This window comes from Lepisma saccharinum, chromosome 18 (genome assembly GCF_977018435.1).
Source record: "Lepisma saccharinum chromosome 18, izLepSacc3.1, whole genome shotgun sequence".
Lineage (NCBI taxonomy): Eukaryota > Metazoa > Arthropoda > Insecta > Zygentoma > Lepismatidae > Lepisma > Lepisma saccharinum.
Window position 1 is genome coordinate 44,275,171 of NC_139246.1, and position 20,882 is coordinate 44,296,052.

Sequence of the window (20,882 nt, forward strand, 5' to 3'; positions counted from 1 at the left end):
CAGTGGTGCCACAATCTGAGGGTAAAATTTCCCTTATTTCCCCATTTTTCCCCTTCATCAATAGAAACCATGTAACAGTAGTAATAATACGACTAATAATAATAATACAAGTAATAACAACAGCAACAATAAGTAATAATATTAATAATAGCAATAGTGTTTTCGTTGGTCCACGATCGTATACATGAAAAATGTTAATTAAATTCATAATAATAATACGACTACCGGCCTACCCAATGGCGCAGTCGTAGCGTCGTCCTGGGTTCGATACACGGTGGAGGCACATAGTGGCACACTTTAAACTGAAGGTATAGTCCCGATTAGCCTTCCTGTGCATAAAGTGGACTTAAAAAATCAATCAATTCAATAGTATGACTAATAATAATACAAGTAATATTAACAACTATAAGTAATGATAATAATAATAGTAATAGTGCTTCCATTGTTCCACGTTCATATATATCAAAAATGTTTAAAGGATCACGGCCAGATGTCCAGGTTCGAACCCTGGTCTGATTATGCAGTTATGTTTGTTCCATCACCCATGATCTCATTATTCATCCTCGTCGTCGCTATTAAGCGAAGATGAAGAAAGGCGTCGTAAGATGAACAAAATATAAATGTAAACAATGTACTCAAAAGAGTGTAAATAAGAAGTAACAGATAAGATTCCTATATGTCAGGTCAGGTCGTTTAGAGGTTGCTAAGTTTTTGGTGGTACTTTAAATAGAATTTCCCTTTTTGCCTAAAATTCAAAAAGGGAAATTTCCCTTCAACTAGCAACACTGCTCCCAGTGAATCAGCTGAAGAAGCGACCAACCTTTTAACCCGAATGCCTGTTACGGGCGAGAGGGGGCTACAATAGACTTCTGAAGGGGCAAGGGGGGGCAGAGAAGGTGCCTTCACCGTAAAGGTTGACACACTTCGGTAAATCACCTATTATCGTCATGCGTTACGGGATGAGTGACCAAAAAGAAGAAAAGAAAGAGTTCTCCTGACCGGTGGGTGAACACCACACCTCCCTCGGATTGCCATATAAATATCCGTTCTTTCACCCAATTGAATTCACATTCGTTTTCTACTCTCGTTGGATCTGTGTGGAATTAGCTTCATGATGACATTGGTAAGGGTACTCTGCCTTTCATTATATATTTCTCGTTTGATCGTGATGAGAAAAAGGAAAGTTGTGCTGTTACTTGTGTGGAGGAATACAGTTGATGTGTTGGATGTGACTTTACAGTTTCGTAGCATGTGGTGTTTGAAGGCGCTCTGCTTTTCTTGTTCTACCGATAATCTTTATTTATTTACTTTTTTTCGAATGGAAATGTAGTTGTAGATGTGCCGTTGACCAAGAACTGTCTTACTGCTACAGGGGTCCCAAGTTCGACCTGGTATGAGCGTGAATGTTCTTTCCGAGTGTTCTTTCATCAATATCATCGTATCATCACTCATCCAAAGGTACCCTGTACATGTGCACACATGCCATGAATGCGTATGGGGCAGAGGCGTCTCGTGAACATGCGGTGCATGCTGCGCATGCGTCAATTGTGGGAAAAATGGACGGCTTAATCTGCGACGCCATTCATGAACATTTTTACATTCTTCTTTCTTTCTTCATATAGGAGAAGTATTTATTTTACACGAGAGCCCTGAACTAAGCTTATATTACATTTCTTGGATCTGAAGTGATAAAGGTAAAGTACTCCCCTGTGCATAGCACCACGTATAGGGGTGTTGGGGTAATGCCCCCACTTTCTTGATCCGGTCATGAGTGGTGGTGATGTGATCAGCATCACGCCCCTGACCGGCTTTACCCTCCAGGGTTTACTCCAGGTACCCATGTTATTCGACGCTGGGTGGGCGCCGGGGCCGCTTACATCGTTAGAAAAGTTCCCGGATTTGAACCGGCCGGGGATCGAACCCGGGACATTGAGCATGGTAGTCAGACGCCTTACCGACTGAGCCACCGCGGCCACCGAAGTGAAATAAAGTAATAATTCTTTTCCCACAATTGGTGCATGCGTCACTTCAGATCCAAGAAATGTAATATAAGCTTAGTTCAGGACTCTCGTGTAAAATAAATACTTCTCCTATATGAAGATATTAGAATGTAGAAATGCTCATGAATGTCGTCGCAGAGCAAGCTGTCCTTTTCCCCCACAATTGACGCATGCGCAGCATTCACCTCGTGCGTTCACGAGACGCCTCTGATATGGGGTGATGTGGAGGTAGAGCTCCACACATTATTGATGTCGGCCATGGTTGGGATGATGTGATCAGCATCAGGCTCCGGCCGCCTTTACCGACCCAAGGTTGCCCCCATGTACACATTGATTTTAGACTGGGTGAGCCCCAGAGCCGCTTTACGCGCGAACAAGACAGGGAAAATTTAGATGCTATACCAACTGAGCCACCGCGGCTCGTTTGCGGTCCTAGTCCACAAAAATAGATATAGGAAACATAGAAATCCTATTGTATTTTCATATCTCATTTGCAAGGTTTGACGAGGTGTAAGTTTCGTTCCGTGGGACATGTCTTTTTCCAGAAGTTGGGGATGAATCGAATGATTTATCAGGTTTGTGGGATTTTTGCTTGGTTTGAGGTTTTCCACTTCAGCAACTGCTACAGAAGGGGGGATCCTCTTGTATCCTTGTCATTGAAAATTATCTAGTTCTGGTCGGTATATCTTTCAAGAGAATCAAACTCGATATCACTATAGCCGAACTAATATATCACGATATATCTAAAGTGATAACAATATGTAACTAAATAACTAAAAAAAAACAATTAGCTTATTAGATCACGAAATGTCTTAGAAACTAATCATTCTGTGCAAAAAAAGTTTAAGAAAATCTACAGTATTTAATGTAACTACAACGTTGAGCAAATCTTAACGCTACTACTCTGTTCAGTGAAATATACAAATCATCTTAATTGCCAGTATATCACTCTAACCTATTAAAATATACAGTATGTATAGTAAGATGAGAGGTAGAATGCATGGGTGGATTAATAGAGCGATAGGTTGCTCCTACTTCTAAAGAAGTCTTCATCACAATATATTGTCATTTGAAATAAGAGGGTCTCCCGATGGCGCAGTAGTAGCGTCCTCGCCCTGTAATCAAAGTGTCCCGGGTTCGATTCCCGGTGGAGACATATGGTGGTTCGGATCCCACTTTAATCTGTAGATCGAGTCCCGATTAGCCTTATTGTGCATAAAGGGGGCTTAAGACACCAAATCAATCAATTAATGGAATTAGAGTAAATGTGATCTCTCTTCGACACGTGTAAAATGATTCACAAGTGGAGTCAATTATAAATACAAGATAGATCGCTTCCAAATACATACTATTGTGTTTATACATATATTTTGATGCAATAATACGTAATAATTTTTCTTGCGGTACGCAATGATATACCGTTTGATTCATGTTGTTTATTTTTCTTCCATTTTCTGCCACTTTGACACCTTGCCCCCCCCCCCCCCCCGCCCGGTTTTGGAACCCACTGATTATGTGAACATCACATATTGAACTCAGAATCCATTAACTATGTAGATGTAGATAGAGGGAGATAAACAATATGTATCTAAAAAACTCCTGTTTCTTGCTAATACAGTGAAACATTTTTTGTCTATTGTGCAATGTGGTGAAGGTTGAAGCTGAGCAACTATTTTACATATACGAGGGACATACAGAAAGTAATGAACAACATTTTAAATAAAAAAAATCAGAATCATCAATACACGCAAAGCAATCATCACAAAATGTAGACTTTACTGAACGCGTGGAGGTAGCGTGACGTCATTAACTTCGATCGCGTGAACGTAATCAGTTGTATAGAAATAGCTGACAGTGGTGTTTCGTTTCTGTAATGTGCTGTGATTGAATTTCTTGTTAAAAATGAAATTCCTGCTGCTGAAATTCAGAATAGACTTCAGCGTGCGTATAGAGATGTATGCATGGGTGCTAACAGTGTTAGAAAATGTGTAAAACATTATAAAACAGGAAACTTGAGTTTCAAAAATCAGCTTCGGAGATGTCACCCACAAACTGCCTCCACGAAATGCAACATTGAAAGCAGAGGAGTGCATTCTGGTTGAATTTCTTGAACCTGGGGTAACTGTAAATGCTCGCCGTTATATCCAAACTTCACAAGCTCCGTCGTTCATTGCGGGATAAACGTCCTGGAAGGAAAATCATCCTTCAACATGATAATGCACGCCCGCACTCTGCTCAGTTCACCAGAAAGGAAATTTGGAAAATGGGGTGTTAACTTCTGCCTTACCCTCCCTATAGTCCCCATATTGCACCCTCCGACTATCATCTGTTCGGTTTTGTTATAGAAGGCCAACGCTACCAGACCAGTGTTGCCACATGAAGGGAAATTTCCCTTTTGCAGGGAAATTTGGACCGAAATTTAAGCAAAAAGGGAAAAGGGATTTTTTACGAAAAATATCACAATTTCAGGGAAATTTTAAGACATCTGACTACATTATTGCAGTATATGTTACGTTCCAGTTTCATATTCACATTTTCATTTTTTCTGTTCTTTTTTCTGCTCCCTTGAATATAGCCTGTATCTATTTATATTTCTGTTAACAACATCGCCTTTCTACACCTTCCGATAATAGTAACGATGAGGATTAACGATTAAATGGATTCCTGACCAGGATCCAAACCGGGACATCTGATCAGGAAGCGATGAAAGTGACATGTGTGTGAAAAATTTAACATTTTTTAAACATACGGACATGTACCAACGGAAATACTACTACTACTGCTTCCACCACCACTAATAATAATAATAATAATAATAATAATAATAATTACAGCTACTGCTACTACCACTACTAATACTTATAATTATTGTATGATTTGCTTAGGTGAAGGGAAAAACTGGTCCAAAAAGGGAAATTTTGCCCCTTGGAAAGGGAAATTGTAAACTCATATTGTGGCAATACTGTACCAGACGACGGACGACATGCAGAAAGCAGTGCGTCAGTGTCTGTGAGCAGCTGGAACGGAGTTGTACCGTAAGGGTATTTTCAAGATTCCAGAACGGTGGGGAAAATGCTTGCAAGGAAATGGAGACTTTGTTGAAAAGTAAAGAGAAATCTGTAGATTATGATGTAGCATGTTTTTCTTTAATAAAACCAAAACTCGGTTCATGAAAAATTGTTCCCCATTACCTTAAAACCTCGACAGGTTTTCAGAGGTTTTCGTATTGTGGAGCCCATGCAGTGGACGTTACAGAAGTGATGTTTAGTACTTACACCAATCAGTATCTTGTGAACAGATATGACTATAGGCCATTCGCATTGGTCAACAATAGGGTTCCCAAAAATGCCATTATGTACATGTCGATGTTACCCCTGTTGTCGAGGTAACTTCGACACCTCTTGAAAAACAATCTGTTGTTGAAGTTGACGCCTCATGGAGTGAACTTCGACAACAGAAAATCGTAGTTATAAATGTTCTGTGGTGCAGTGATTGTCAACTTCTCTTCGAAGTTGTTGTAGAACTGCTGGACATCGTCAAAACTCACAGACGCCCTCGCAGCTTGTGTCGCTTAATGAACCCACACACAAAGTCATCCCCAGGAGCATTGTTTTTTAACTGAGTGACCCTTCGCCCTTTGCGATCGAGGTAGGCTTTCACTAGTAAGGAGATGTCCAACTTACCGAACGGCATACCCCAGATGGCCACTTCTTTCAGGGCATCGACGATTATCTTCTCCTCCTCGTCTGAAAGAACGCGGGGCGGCCCACCACACTTCCGTACTTCTCTCTGACCCTGTCCAGAAGCGTAATTCTTGGCACTCCTTCCTTCCTGGCTGCTGCAGCTATCGACATCCCATCACCAACAAGTTTGATCGCCTGCTCCATCTTCCTGGGGTCGTAGTGCTGGTAGGTACGACCTCCCACTACCTTCTTGTACTTCCTAGGCAAGACAAGATCTTATGACCATTATAAGCGTACCTTTGTTTCAAACGCAGCTGCGAATGGGATGTCACGCTACCCTGGCGAAGTTACCACTCTTTTACGCTACTTTCAGTATGACCCTCGTAGAATTAGAATTCATGCATACAATAAATGAATGATCATCATTTAGACCTGTAAAGTTTAGTTTTTTTTAGGAATAAAATGTTCGCATGAGAAAAACAAAGTCCGAAAACGAAGTACCTATACGAACTCCCTGTTGAAATTAATTTGTTGCTAGTAATTTCAAGAGCACTGCTTACTTTACAAGCCCTAGTAACTCTTGTTTCAAAAAAGTCCTCCTTCCTATACACGCGGAAGATCCTCGCTCACCGTTTCGGCATTCAATAACTGCCAATAAATGCTTTCATAAGCGCAGACTTCGGGTGCGGGGGGATACTTTCTGCCCGCAACAATTCACGTAGAGGGACAGATATTAACATATATTTAAATACGTAAAATATCGTTTATGCCAACCTTGCCCCCAAAAATTTATTTTATTTAGCCGCCTCTGAATGCGTTACAATGACGAATCAACTTCTATAACCATTATAAATTGTCCATTTCTGGAGATTTCAGACCTTATCGAAAGACGACACATGTCTCGTGGCAACAAGTCAATCAGCAGTAACGGTTCACACCGTAACGTCATGACAGACAGCACATGCCCATGTTAGATTGTTGAAATCCTCAAGGGTCATGTGTCGCCTGTTGCTTCGGCGTGAATTCTCTCTTAGAAACACAGCGTACATTGTGACCGCCCGACAAAACAAATTTCCCGATCTCAAAAGTGTCTGCTTACGTGAAACAAACAAATGCTGCCCGTGGAGAAGACATTTATATAGGAATGGCTGTAACTGCTGATGGATGCTGACCTGACGTAATTGAAATAAAAAGTCAAAGTAAACATAACATCTCTCAACTATTCGAACCCAACGCGAATTATTTGTGTACCGTGTGGCCAGAATTAAAGTTACCCAACTCAGAGCCCTCTGTAACCTGTTTGAGGCATCGTAGAACTCTGAAATTTGATGAATCCACTATGCAGACCATGGCGAAGAGGATGGCGATAAAAAAAAAGAAAGTTCAATTTTCCGCCACCAGGTTGAAATGTGGCGCTGTAGTTCCATGATGGGTTGTACAAATAATCACGTTAAGTGATTTAGCTGAGTTATTAATTAGAAAGACATTTGTTAGTGGCTGGAAGTTGCGAGAAAATAATCTCTCGTTTATTGCAAGATTGCAAGGTAAAGGCAAATCCATAACCAATTGGAGCAGTTTGGTCATTATTACAACCCATCATGGAAGTACAGCGCCACATATAAACCTGGTGGCGGAAAACTTAACTACTTTGTTTTTCCATCACCATCCTCTTCCCCATGGTCTGCATAGTGGATTCGCCAAATTTCAGAGTTCTACGATGCCTCAAACAGGTTACATAGGGCTCTGAGTTGGGTAACTTTAATTCTGGCCATCCAGTATATAAGTTCAAAGTACGGCAATATTAGGATAAAGAACATCGTAACGTAGGATAGGCCCTGTGTTAACTTTGTGATATTTTGGAGCCATTAAATTAAAAAAAAAATGATGTTCTAAGATGTAAAAAAATAATAAAATAAAAAAATGTATACGAAGTGAAGAAAACCGTGAATTCAAGTCAGCTGTGGAGTACTTTGCAATTATTTTCGATTTGTATCGATGGTCTGTGTATTTATCGAACTAATAAAATAATGATATATTTTCACACATTTTATAAATTACAGATGATCTTTATGAGGTTAATTATGGCATATTAATAATAAGTACTTTTTTTCCGAAATTACGAAGTATATTGGCAAAACTGTTCTTGTCAGAAGCCAGTACCAGGTATGCCCGGCATCTGGCAATGTTATTCAATCAATACTCATATGATATGAAAGATTTGATATTTATCGATCAAAAACCAAACCTACTCATCTTTGTGCACGATAAATTTCAAGACCTAAGTAGCTCAACATGGCATAGACTACTCGTTACACTTATCTGGCCGTAGTAAAAAAATTTGTGGATTTCAGAAACTACTAAATGTAGGGATTTTAAATTTTCTGAAGTTAAAATACTTGGAACGGAAGTTCAATGTCTTTTTTATTTATGAATTATTTGTTGTTTCATCCACTTTTCTATTAAAGTAGTAATTTCGAAGCACATTCAAGATATTACGAATTAAGAACAATTTTTAAAAATTGGATCCATCTTTGGTAAGTTACTATGTAATTTGAAATATAGAAAGTGGCGACATCTCTCGGGTAGTTTTGTAACTTCTTGTCTAAGTTTTCTTCCTATTCTCATTTTCCTGTACACAGTGTTACCAGTGGCTGTGTTGGCCAGTTGAGGTAGCTTTTAGTGTTGGACGATATATCGTTCCGACGGTATATCGTGATAATGAAAGAATATGGACCAGGTAATATTAATTACATCGTGTCGGCGATATATGGTCACTATATTTTGGCGATACATATAGTCACGATATTTTGGTGGTATATATCGAGGGGACGATATAGCGTCACGATATTTTGGAGATATATATATATACTAGATATATAGCCGATATCACGACACGGAAAAACATATTATATCGTATCGTCTGTGAGGATATTTTCTTGACGATATATCGCGATATCAAATTTCCGATATCGTTCGTCCCTAGTAGCTTTCTGGAGAATGAACCCTCCTCTAAAATTCTTTAAACTAGAATTATTTTAATTTGTCTTTCCTCTTATAATCTGTTAAAAAAAAATATTGAGAATTTTCATGTAAATTTAAATCGAATTTTTTAATACTTTTTCAGATACTTTTTGTATGCCTGTTGGCTCTGGCTGCAGCTAAACCCCAATTTCGACCAGGACCAGTACAACCTGTGGGAAGACAGGCGCCTCCTGTTCCAATCCTAGCCTACAGCAACGAAGTAAATTATGATGGCTCCTACAATTATCGGTATGACTATTTATAATGTCAACTATTAGAGGTAGAATTGATATAGGAATATTTTACTACACTAGGGAAGGATTAAATTAGTAACACAATATGCGGTGTTGCCATGTAGGTGCCAATGTACCTAATTTACAGAGGATTTCTCAGCAGTTTACGACAAAGACACATACACTTTATTCTTTAGGTTCATAGAAAAGCACTGTCAACCTGGTGACGCTAAACTCCTGATAGGTGGGGACTTTAATCTGACAGATATAACTGGTAGCAATTACAATCTAACTAGTTCATCAGCAACAACGTATTTCGATTTAAACAACTTTATCAATGTATATCAACTAAAAAGCTTGAACGACATTAAAAATAGCAATGGGAAAACGCTCGATTTGTTTTTGATAAATGGGCAGGGAATAACAGTAACACGAAACACACAGCCACTAGTTCCTGAAGACACACACCATCCCTCGCTGCTAGTAGATATTAATTATGTCAAAGAAACCCGCGACAAAACTTGTCATAAGCTACAGTACAACTTTAGTAAAGCCAACTTTCCATCCATCTATCACAAGCTGCTTAACACGAACTGGGATGTATTGAAAACAAAGAATGACGTTGATCAAGCTACAGACGTGTTTTATGAAATTATATATAAAATATTCGATGAATGTATCCCCTTAAAGAAAAGCCGCAAAAGACAGTACCCGTGTTGGTTTACGAGCAGCATTATTAAAAATATAAATAGGAAACATTATCACCACAAGAAGTGGAAAAAACAGGTGGGAGACTTTCGATACCACTACAATAAATTTAGCGAATTTCGAACAATAGTGAGGAAAGAAATTATTGATGCATACAACAGTTATGTTGCCAATTCGGAAATAAATATTGCAAAAGATAGCACCCAGTTTTGGTCGTTTGTTACAAATAAACGCAGGAAAAGTAACAAAGATCCTGTACTGTTCAAAGATAAAGTGTTGTCAGACCGACTATCAGTAGTCGAAGCTTTTGCACAGCATTTTCAGTCAGTGTATAAAAAAGATTCCCCTAGATATGACATGAAAGATATTGCCTAACCATAAACAATATGAAACTTTGGATAATCTTAATATTACAGAGATACGAATTGAAGACGTAGAAAAAGCAATTAAAAACTTAAAACCTAAGAAATCAGCCGGACCGGACAAGATACCGCCCTATGTAGTCAAAGGTTGCAGTAATATATTGAAATACCCGTTATATCTCATTTTCAATTTAATTCTTGCAAAACACAAATTTCCCGAAAAATGGAAAGCCACGGCAATTTGTCCACTTCCCAAAAGCAATAACACTAATGACGTACAAAACTACCGACCAATAAGTATATTATCAGCCCCAGCAAAAATATTCGAAAAAATCATGCACCGTTACATATTTACCCACGTAAAACCTGTAATATCATCGTTTCAGCATGGCTTTGTACCACGTAGATCGGTGTTGACCAATCTCTCCGATATTACCAATTTTATTAGTTCAACATTGGACGAAGGAGGTCAGGTTGACGTAATATATACCGACTTTTGCAAAGCGTTCGACTTGGTTAACCACGATATTCTATTAAGTAAATTAGCATGCTTCAATATTTCTGAACCACTGCGTCAACTGTTCGCTTCCTATTTGCAGAACCGTAAGCAGTACGTGACGTATAAAGGCCACACATCCGACGAGATAAGAGTCACCTCAGGAGTACCTCAGGGGTCTAACCTTGGGCCACTTCTTTTCACATTACTTATTAACGATTTGCCGGATTCATTTGAAAACTCACACAAATTGCTGTTTGCAGATGACCTGAAATTTTACAGGAAAATAAGCAAACAAGATGACAGTGTGAAACTTCAAAATGATGTTACAAAGTTAGAAACGTGGACAAAAATCAATGATTTAACAATAAATATCAGTAAATGCCATTATGTAACATATACTCGAAAGAAAAACCCAGTTGAATTTCAGTATCAAATATACAACAATACTCTAGCAAGAAATTTTACTGTCAAGGATTTAGGGGTTATTTTTGATTCAAATCTTACTTTTAATAAACACGTAGAACAAATAATTATTGAAGCGTTCAAGAACCTTGGGTTTATTCTTAGAATGGGGAGGGATTTCAAGAGTAAAGAGACACTAAAAGTGTTGTATTATTCATATGTAAGACCCAAACTCGAATATGCATCTGTTATATGGAATACAGACACAGCAAAGTACAGTGTAGCAATTGAAAGAGTCCAATCGAGATTTCTTAGATTTTTAAAATACAAATTTCAGAAAGCTTACCCCACATTTGAACACTACGACAATCTAATATATGAATGTCGGTTTACAAAGCTGTGTCACAGAAGAAGGTTACATGAAATAGTATTCTTGTGGAAATTGTTAAATCACGAAATAGATGCTGAACATCTACTCTGCCAGATTAATTTTCGAATCCCGTCGTCGAAAACTAGACTAAAGAATGAAGTTTTTCTTATAAAGAAGGCTAGATCCGAAATTAAAAAGAAATCTCCATTGTGGAGAATGTGCACCAGTTACAATAACTTGCTAATCAAGAATAACACCATTGACATCTTTTCTATGAACCTAAGGGACTTCAGTAAAGCCAGTATTAACACAATGGCCTAAGCTTAAACACATAAGTTCGTATTTAAATTGTGTGATAAAGTGTATATATATAAAAATATTTTTAATATATATATATATATATATATATATATATATATATAATTTCTATCTCTATATTACAGAAATATATGTAATTGTAATGACTATGTATCCTTCATATGGGCTCTGTAATTAGGTATGTACCTGTTGAGTTCAATAAATAAATAAATAAATAAATAAATAAACAATGTAGTATAGTTCATCAGTGTAATGTACACATAGGCGTGCGTACGTGGGGCAAGGGTTGGCAAGGGGGGGCAGGTGCGTGTCACTTCCAACTTTCACCAAAAGTTAAAACTAATAACTAAGATCTCTAAATCTGGCCTTCCTAACCTACAATTCAGCTTAGGTCTAATAATGCATAGCTAAGTGGTTAGGCTAGAAGAGCCTGTTTTAGAATTCTTAGTTATTAGTCTTAGCGTTTGGTGAAAGCTGGATATGCTCCGCACCAGACCAGTTATTGAGACTCCCACATACTAAATTCGTTAGCCTAGTTGTGTGGCCGCAGAATAAATTCCTCACACATTGGAAATGAATAAATTATGTGTCGATGGTTTGAATCTGTTGTACGAAAACATGTTTACATGTAAATTAGTCTCTGAACCACAAGGACGGGAAATAAAGAGGAGCAGAGTACATTGGTGCCACTGAAGTTGGAATTCTTCTAATACAGTGATTTTCGGTTGGTCCGAACACACTTTATGTACGCCCGTTTCGTACCTATCAATACAATAAAATAGTGAGATGGAACGAGGTGTTACTTTCGCCGTCTGAACTTTTTTCAAGGTTTTTAACCCCCCCCCCCGATCCTAATCAGACGGTGTGCGCACGCCTATGAATATACACGGTACAAAAATGGCATCAGTTAGAGGGTGACAACCATGGAGGTAAGAAAGGAAGGAGTAAGCACTGCGCGCGGTTACTGAAGCCGGGTCACGTGACAGAACCGGAGAATTTAGATCAAGACATTCGAAGACGCCGTAAGAAAGCGCATCTTTTGTGATTTGAAACGAACAAAGCTTGTTCATGCAGGTCAATGACCATATAGTGTGTCTTAGAAAAGAAAATAGAAATTTTTAACAAAAATAAATAGTAATTGTGGTAGAAAGACAACAGCTACGAATAATTGTACAGACTCCCCCTCCCTAAAAGAGGAAAGCAAATATCTTTCAGATTACGATCAATGTCTGTTGTCTACAGAGCTTTAGTAAGTCATACATAACGTAACATGGCAGATGGGGAGGAAAATTAAGGGGTGCTGAAAAACCCCTTCGCACCTTCTTTCCCACGCCATCCATGCATATATATATATATATATATATATATATATATATATATATATATATATATATATATATATATATATGACATTTTGTGTTGTATACGATTTCATTGTTTCAGCTCCGAATGATTATATTCTTTCGGCATCAGAAAGTGCTTGCGCATTAAACTGAAGCGCGAACTTGTCCAATATCTATCAAAATATTGTTCTTGTGCAACTGCTGCGATAGATAAGGAACCTTCGGGCAATGTGGGCATGTTTGGTTTGGCGGAAACAAAGAACTTTGTATTACTGCAACGATACTGATCACAAATGCCCTTCGAAATCCGGATTCCCTCAGAAATCCTGATTCTCCGTTTCTACTATCCGCATTTCAGATATTAGAAAATCAGGATTTGGCTACTTTCGAGTTTGGGCTCGTCCTCTCGAGTCAAGCTAAGCGCGTCTTCCACAACTGAACCGTAATAGTTGTCGACAGATAGCGCTGCACAAAGTAGTAAAAGAACTCATGATTTTTTTGCAAATTTTCACGACAAAGAAAACACAAATATAAATTTTGAACGATAACATCAATATCCATAATATGAGTGCTAGTGGAAAACATTGATTGTTTAATTAATTCTAACAAACGTAATGTTTTGATATATATGTGGAGAAAGCATTATGATATTCCTGATTATATTATGAAACAATAAAATGCTTGTGTGCTCTTTTCATAATGGTTGAAATCTCTTGATTTATAAACCATGTACTTAAGAAGGTGTTATAAAATAAGTGTCTTTGTACAGAAATACCCTCGTCGAAGACATAGTATCGATTTTATAAAAGTCGTTGTTTACATCATGGGCGCGTGGAAGGTGGGAGGTGTTATGGGGCTCCCTTGGGGCATCATGTTATACTACAGCAAATTACTTTCTTTTTGCACAATTTTATAATGACATTTTTTCAACCTTATGTTGTATCATTTTCAAAGAACAGGAATCACTGTGGGGAACGGCACAGTTGCATTTATCAATAGTTGTACCTTTTGTAGGAATTTCAATCCACCAAAGTTGTTTGAGAATAATAACCGCACTAGTTTTTTTTTTTTTTTACGAGAAAGGGATGGGGGACTGTTCTGACAGACTCGGATTCTTCATTTGGTTGACACCCCCTAGAAATTTCCTGGTTGTACCTATGCTTACAAGATTCCTGAAAATAGGATTGACAAAAATCCCGTATTACATTCCGAAAACTGGAAAAATGGTGGTAGACTGATATAAACTCTGAAAATAGCCTAATTTTAATTATGGTGTTGTGAACTAATAGTAGATGTAATTTACTCGATGCTGTATTTGATCCAGAGATGTGCCGTGCATTTTAGAAGTGTAAGAAATTAGTCAAATAATAAAAAAAAAACAATATTTTAAAGTATTCAACTGTATTAAGGCCCACTTTAAATGGAAACATTTCCTGTAGCATTATTGCTAGCATAAATGCTATGTAAATTCTTCCAAAAATCTCATAACAAACAGTACTTTACACGTAAGCATTTCATGTAACATTTCGGTTAGCTTTTGCGATTACAATACATACTATTTACAGCACGAAAGGCACATCGAGTTATACCATCTATGGTGAATGCACGGTGTTACAATTGAAACAACTAAAATATTATTCCATACGTATATAGTAAACGCTATAAGGTATGTATTTAATCAGCGCCATTCTTTTCTACCTAAAACCATTTAATATGAAACGTTATTCCTCTCGGTTGAATAGATATCGTCTTTTAAAAATGTGAAGTGATACATTGTTTACATCTCACTCGGCCGCCATTACATGTGCACTCGTGACCTAGAGCTCGCTTTTGATTGGTTATGCTATGAAAAATTCTACGGAAATAGGACTGATTCTATCTTTGAGAAATGCCATGAAATATGGCACGGCATCTAAAATGCCTAAGATTTTTAATTTTCTAATCATGACATAAATGGTGTGGCTAGCTTATTGTGGACATACGAGTGGTACTCAATAGTGTCAACAGATGCCACTGCAAAACATATGTAAGCAACTCACTTGTCGCTTGCACCAGATACGATGGCAGCCATTGTCCTCTACTAACAAACACCACGCCGCAGTATGTGACTGTAACCTGTCTTCTAAGCGACTGGAAGAATGATTACACTCTGAGCTTTAAGCGCTGTGTTCAATATTTCGGCAATGTTTTCATCTGTAGAAACTTCTTTATTAACTGAAAATAACAGAAAGTTGGTAAAACCTTTTATTTCTTGAATATTATCGGTACAAGCTGAACATTATTTCAACAGTTTCGAGAACACCACGCCAACGATTTGGCTAATGATGATGGTAACATAAACTATTACACTTTTCAAAATTCCCTCAGTCGAATTTAACTGAATTGGTGTAATCCCGTGCAATGTGCTCAGTTCAGACTATGCATTTCTCGTTATCCCTACATTTGAATAAACTTTTGAAACGTATATTTGCATGTAAAACACAAGCTATTTTAAGGCTTAAAATTACTACGTTATGGTGAAACCAAAGTTGAGTTACTTTAAAATGTTATTAAAACAGTGCAATATTATTTCAAGCGGCTGTAAAAGTATTGCAAGGATACAGAGGATGGTGCGGATTCAATGAATTCAATGACTAAATATTCAATATAGTCTTAAGCTATTTATATTTATTAATTTTAACGAAATAGATTAAACAATGAACGAGGATAAGTAATTAATAACAGGAATTTTATTCTAAACTTAATGGAGATTTATGCACAACGAAAATTTATATTAGCAACCATGTTGAGTCTTGATATACAAATTTTTGTTGTGCTTAAATCTCCATGACGTTTAGAATAAATTTTCTGTTATTTAGTGACTTCCCCTCGTATATACTTACCTTCTTTTCAGGATTTCAAAGTGTAGTATACTTGTTAGTATCGAAAGAATTGTATAATTTCACATTTGTTTGTCGTGTCTTCAACCAAAAATCAATTTTATCTTGCAGCTTCGAGACTGGAGATGGCACGAGGCAAGAAGAATCTGGCTTCCTCAAGAACGCTGGCAGAGGGGAGGAGTTCGAAGCTCAGTCAGTGCAAGGATCGTACTCGTACGTTGGACCCGACGGAGTAACTTACACTGTCACTTACATCGCTGACGAAAATGGATTCCAGCCGCAAGGAGCTCATTTGCCCACGGCTCCACCCATCCCCGAAGCAATAGCCCGTTCCTTACAAGCCAACGCAGCTGCAGGGCCACCAGCACCATCTACCGGGTTTGGTGGGAACAGAAGATTTGGTTAACATCCCCTTAAGAAAACAACAAGAGATACCTAATTTCCCCAGTACATATGTGCTTATTGCACAAGCATAGACTGTATGGTGAACGTGTTCTGCCTTGTAAATATGCCTTTCATCTTTCTATTCTACATGAAACCAATAACTTTCTGTACTTTTAAACAACTCTTCAGTAGCATTATATAATAAATATATGTGCATATAACGTTCCAGAAATACATTATATTTTTCATGATGAGAGAGAATATATACTGACTCTCTCGTATATATTTACAGTCGCAAGTATATACTTGTTTCAAGAGTAATGTCATGATAATGTAATGTAATGTAATGTAATGATTTGATGTGAAGCTAAAATGATATTTTCGTTTTACCTATGTGCATTTTTGGTGCATCAAAATACACACAGAAGTGCATCATTATCAGGTGTTGCATTAAAAATGCATAATTTGTGATTCGACACAATCATTTCAAAGAAACCAAAACTCTCGTCTATATCAATTGATGTACAGTCATGAATTCTGAGTTGTAACAGTTGTATTGAAAGTTAATGTAATTCTTACAAACCAAATATGTCCGTGACTGTACCAAGAGTACATCGACCTTAATTTGATGCACTTCGAGTTTTGTGCATCATATCTTTCCTTTAAAAAAAAAACAGAAATCATGCTATTTCCAATATATTGTGTGAAAAAAAATCATTTGGTTTTGTATAGCTATTTGAGTGAATTTGTGTCATTCACAGAAAATATTTTGTAACTTTCATATGAACAAAATAAATTCTAAGAAATTTTTGAATACTAAAGAAGTTTTGATGTTGCATGATGAAAATATCTGATTTAGTGTTTACAATTTTCAGTTTTATATATATAAATAATATATATATATATATATGCATTCTATTGTTCCAAACATTTAAGTTCCATAGTAATACATACTGTTGGATCTGTAACTATTTCTGCACGAGATAATTTTGCAGAGAGACTGTTAATTGTCTTCTTTTCTAATCAGATATTACTTACGATGAGAGTTTTTACAAGAGAACATTTTGAGAGCTAGTCTACACTCAAAATTTCATTTTTTTTTTCAAAAATTCCGGATTTCTGAATGATTTACTTTGGTAATTAAACATACAGAAGCTATTCAAGATATCAGCAACGGCTTTCAGAATCTGTAATATTAACTACGAACAGTGGAGGCAATTGACCGCCTATCCCGGGGAGGGGGGGGGGGAGGAAAGACAGTTTACTTTCTCTTGGTAGACAAGGCTTAACATGAAAAGGCCATAGTCCTGGGGCAAAAAGTGGCGGATGAACAACTGCTCCCCCTAATCTTTGCCACTGTTCATGAACATTAATGACAGAAAAGTTAATGTAGTAGTATTTTGAAGTGTTTTCAGATGTTCGGATCCCACATAAATCTGCAGGTCCAGTCCCGATTAGCCTTTCTGTGCCAAAACTCATGTACTCTTCTGAAGATCTGAAGAATACCTGCTAAACATCGTAAGATAAAACACATACTATAACTTCATGGGTATTGAAATGAATAAATAAACATAATCATCAGAAATATGACTTACACTGTATTAAACTATGATAAAAAAGCATCTTTCTCTTAGGAACAACCCACTCGATTATGCTTTAGGCTTTCAAGAGATGTTTCAGTATATCTGTAATCAGAGGCGGCGATTAGGGGGCAGTTTCCCCCCACTTTTTTCTACATTTGATCCCGCACTATGGCCTTTAATGTTAAGATTTGTCTATCAACTGTCCTTGCCACTCAGTTTCGGCATACAATATCCACTACTGTCTATTGTCATGAATTACACATTAAATTCGATATTACCAGCGAAATATTTAACTAGACAGAAAGTCACACGTACAGGCTACTTAAAAACATAACAGATGGCGAATTTTGTAGTGAGTTCAATTAGGTCGACTTCTCGAATAAAGCAAAAGTGGTTGAATTAAAAACATTTATGACAGAAAATTGAAAAATAGCTTGAGTTAAAGTCACAAGAGAACAGAAAATTTCTTCTGAAAAAAGACAAATTTCACAACTATAACAATTTATTTTCTTCGATAAAATACATTTAATAACTACGATATATCAAGCAAATTTAAATAATAAATTCCAAGTGTGTCGCCCCAGTCGAATCTGGTTATCCTTCCATTTGTAAAGCAGGAGCTCAACATCTGCATATATTACCTGTGACTTGCACGAGATTCGAATGTTCTGAAATAAATCTGCAGTTCTTAAGATAACAAAATTACTTATTATGTAATCTTTTAAGCATAGAAAAAATATTTTAGGAAGGTATTTAATTTACAACGTTAATAACTTTATGTAAATATTGTATATTTCTAAATGGCATTATGTAATTATGGACATCAATAGATACATGTAAATATCGACTAAGTTGCCTTTTGTAAACAACCATTCAGATGACCAGATTTCTGTATATTTGGGCTTTCTTACCCGGTTGCCGTCAGGCTGGTATCACAATTTAACCTCGCTAGGGAAAACTGCCTGTGCCTCATGTCGGGATCTGCTTATGCTTGGGTCAGTTTCTCATAACCTGCTGCTCATGCTCTGGGTTCTTGCGATACAATCAAACCGTGAATAATCTTGGAAGGGTTCTCGCCACTGGTCTGTATCACAATATTTTTGAGGGGAGGGGCTGTCCTCGACATCGTCCATTAGACCCCTCCCCCTAGGAAAATGTCTGGCGACACACATGCTTGTTTGTAGCAGTGTTTTGGTGTTTTTGTACTAATTTTCCGTGCTGTGTGTACTATTGTACAACTTTTATCCACTAACGACGCTGATCAACTCTCCCCTCCCCACCATTTTAGACTATGTTTGGCAACGTGCTGTGTATCCGACGCTCATTTGTTTCGTCCCAACCCGCAACTATCGGTCCCATGTGACACGAAAATGCCCGATGTCAGTCAACGAGAATTCTACTGATCGCTGATTCGTTGATTCCCAGCCGCCAGCCGGAAGTACGAGCAGTATAAAAGGTTACACCGCGAATGACAGTGGCAAGTGACATTTACCTGACAAATGACTAACCAAAAGCCATCCAAAAGACAAATACGATTTACGATTCACAACTACAAGAAGGCAAAGTCCCAACGACTAGAACTTCAAACCATAGCAGCCGCCATGATCCAGGATGCGAGGATGCACGAGCAACAGACCGAGGCTGCACGATGAACAGTATTGAGCGACCCGTGAGGAACAAGCGACACGTGCAGCTTGTGTCAATGCGGTTCGATAGCTTACTGAGGATTGAGAGCGTCACTTATTGCTTGTCGCTTCAGTCTGAAAGCTATCTCATACGTTCGGCGCATATATCTGTCTCCTCACTGTGCATGCATATTAATTGCACACCCAACGGCAACCGTAATAGTTAGTGAATTGTCCATCACTATTATCATTCAGCTCTTCACCAAGTAATGATTAGAGCCCAGAAGTTCAGGTATTCATTTTGGTTAAACAAGCAATAAAAGAAGCATTTATAATGTCGGGAACAGACAGCAAAAGCAAAAAAGCGGCAACTTCCAAGTCGTTTAAATTTTTAAATCTATAATTTCTTTCAAATAATTAAAATCTACACGGAAATAATATTTTCACTTTCCTTGGTTGTCTTCATTGCACATAACCACTAGGGTTGTTTTTTTTTTTTTTTACGTTCATAGAATGGTTTTCCATACACGGAACAGGCTTTTGTAGCTGGATTCATATCAAGAAAAAAATGTCGGCCTTCAAGAATGTCACAATTGCTTTAATTTTTCCAAGTTCACTTTTACACCTTTCTGCAACTGCTAACAATATTCTCCTGGCCCTTCAATCAGATACTGCTCCAATTCCTCAAAGGCTTCCATGTGTGCCATAAGAATTTCACCCGTTTTTTTCAACTTTGTAATTGACCCTGGCAACAGCATAATGTGCTAATACATAACTGTTTTGAAAGAAAAACATGTTTCATACAACTTTTTCAGAAACATTCTAAAATTTAATTGAAAATGGTGAATCAAAAAGCATTAACATCAAAAATTGGCAGTAGTGTACAGAATAGGCAATATAAAAGAGCTTCTAAAACATTAGCAACAACATAAAAAGGTACATTAAGAAAGAAAATTCTCAATATATGCAGCAGGTAAAAAGGCATTTAGCCAAGCTTCCGAACTCTAATGATGATGATGAATTGAAATGAAACGTAAAACCAGAGAAAAGGGCCTGCTTTCAGTCATCAGAATTGTACTCCTTAAAGTAACACGTGATTTAGGATTTAGAAGAATGAGAATAGCGATGGATAATTTGCCTACTATTTTCTTTGCCGTTGGCTGTACGTACGTGCTCGATTTGCAAAGCATCGAGCTTTAGGTCTCGTGTTTTACCGAATTACGTCGTTCCTTGCTTAAACGATGCTTACCACGGCATAGAAAAATGCACTGCAAATATAGTCAATGAAAAGTATAAAACAAAGTTACTTTATAACTAAATGCTATGTTTTTAGAGTCTATACCTTAAATCAAAGCTAATAAAATAATCTTTAAGAAGATTAAGAAGATTGACCGGTAAAACAACCCAGTTTAAAGTAAATGAAATTCATATCTCCAATATCATATTTCAGATTTCACCTACACTCTGTCCCT

The 20,882-nt window shown here is 37.4% G+C and overlaps 1 protein-coding gene across 1 annotated transcript; it reads left to right on the forward strand.

Annotated features, from left to right (window-relative positions):
- The first annotated feature begins 1,038 nt into the window (after window positions 1-1,038).
- On the forward strand, window positions 1,039-16,989 carry LOC146002035 (endocuticle structural glycoprotein SgAbd-2-like). The gene is made up of 3 exons (XM_083139748.1): window positions 1,039-1,123; window positions 8,808-8,953; window positions 15,930-16,989. Exons 1-3 carry the CDS (start codon window positions 1,112-1,114, stop codon window positions 16,222-16,224), a joined length of 453 nt encoding a protein of 150 aa, XP_082995874.1. The 5' UTR covers window positions 1,039-1,111; the 3' UTR covers window positions 16,225-16,989.
- Window positions 16,990-20,882: the final 3,893 nt, after the last annotated feature.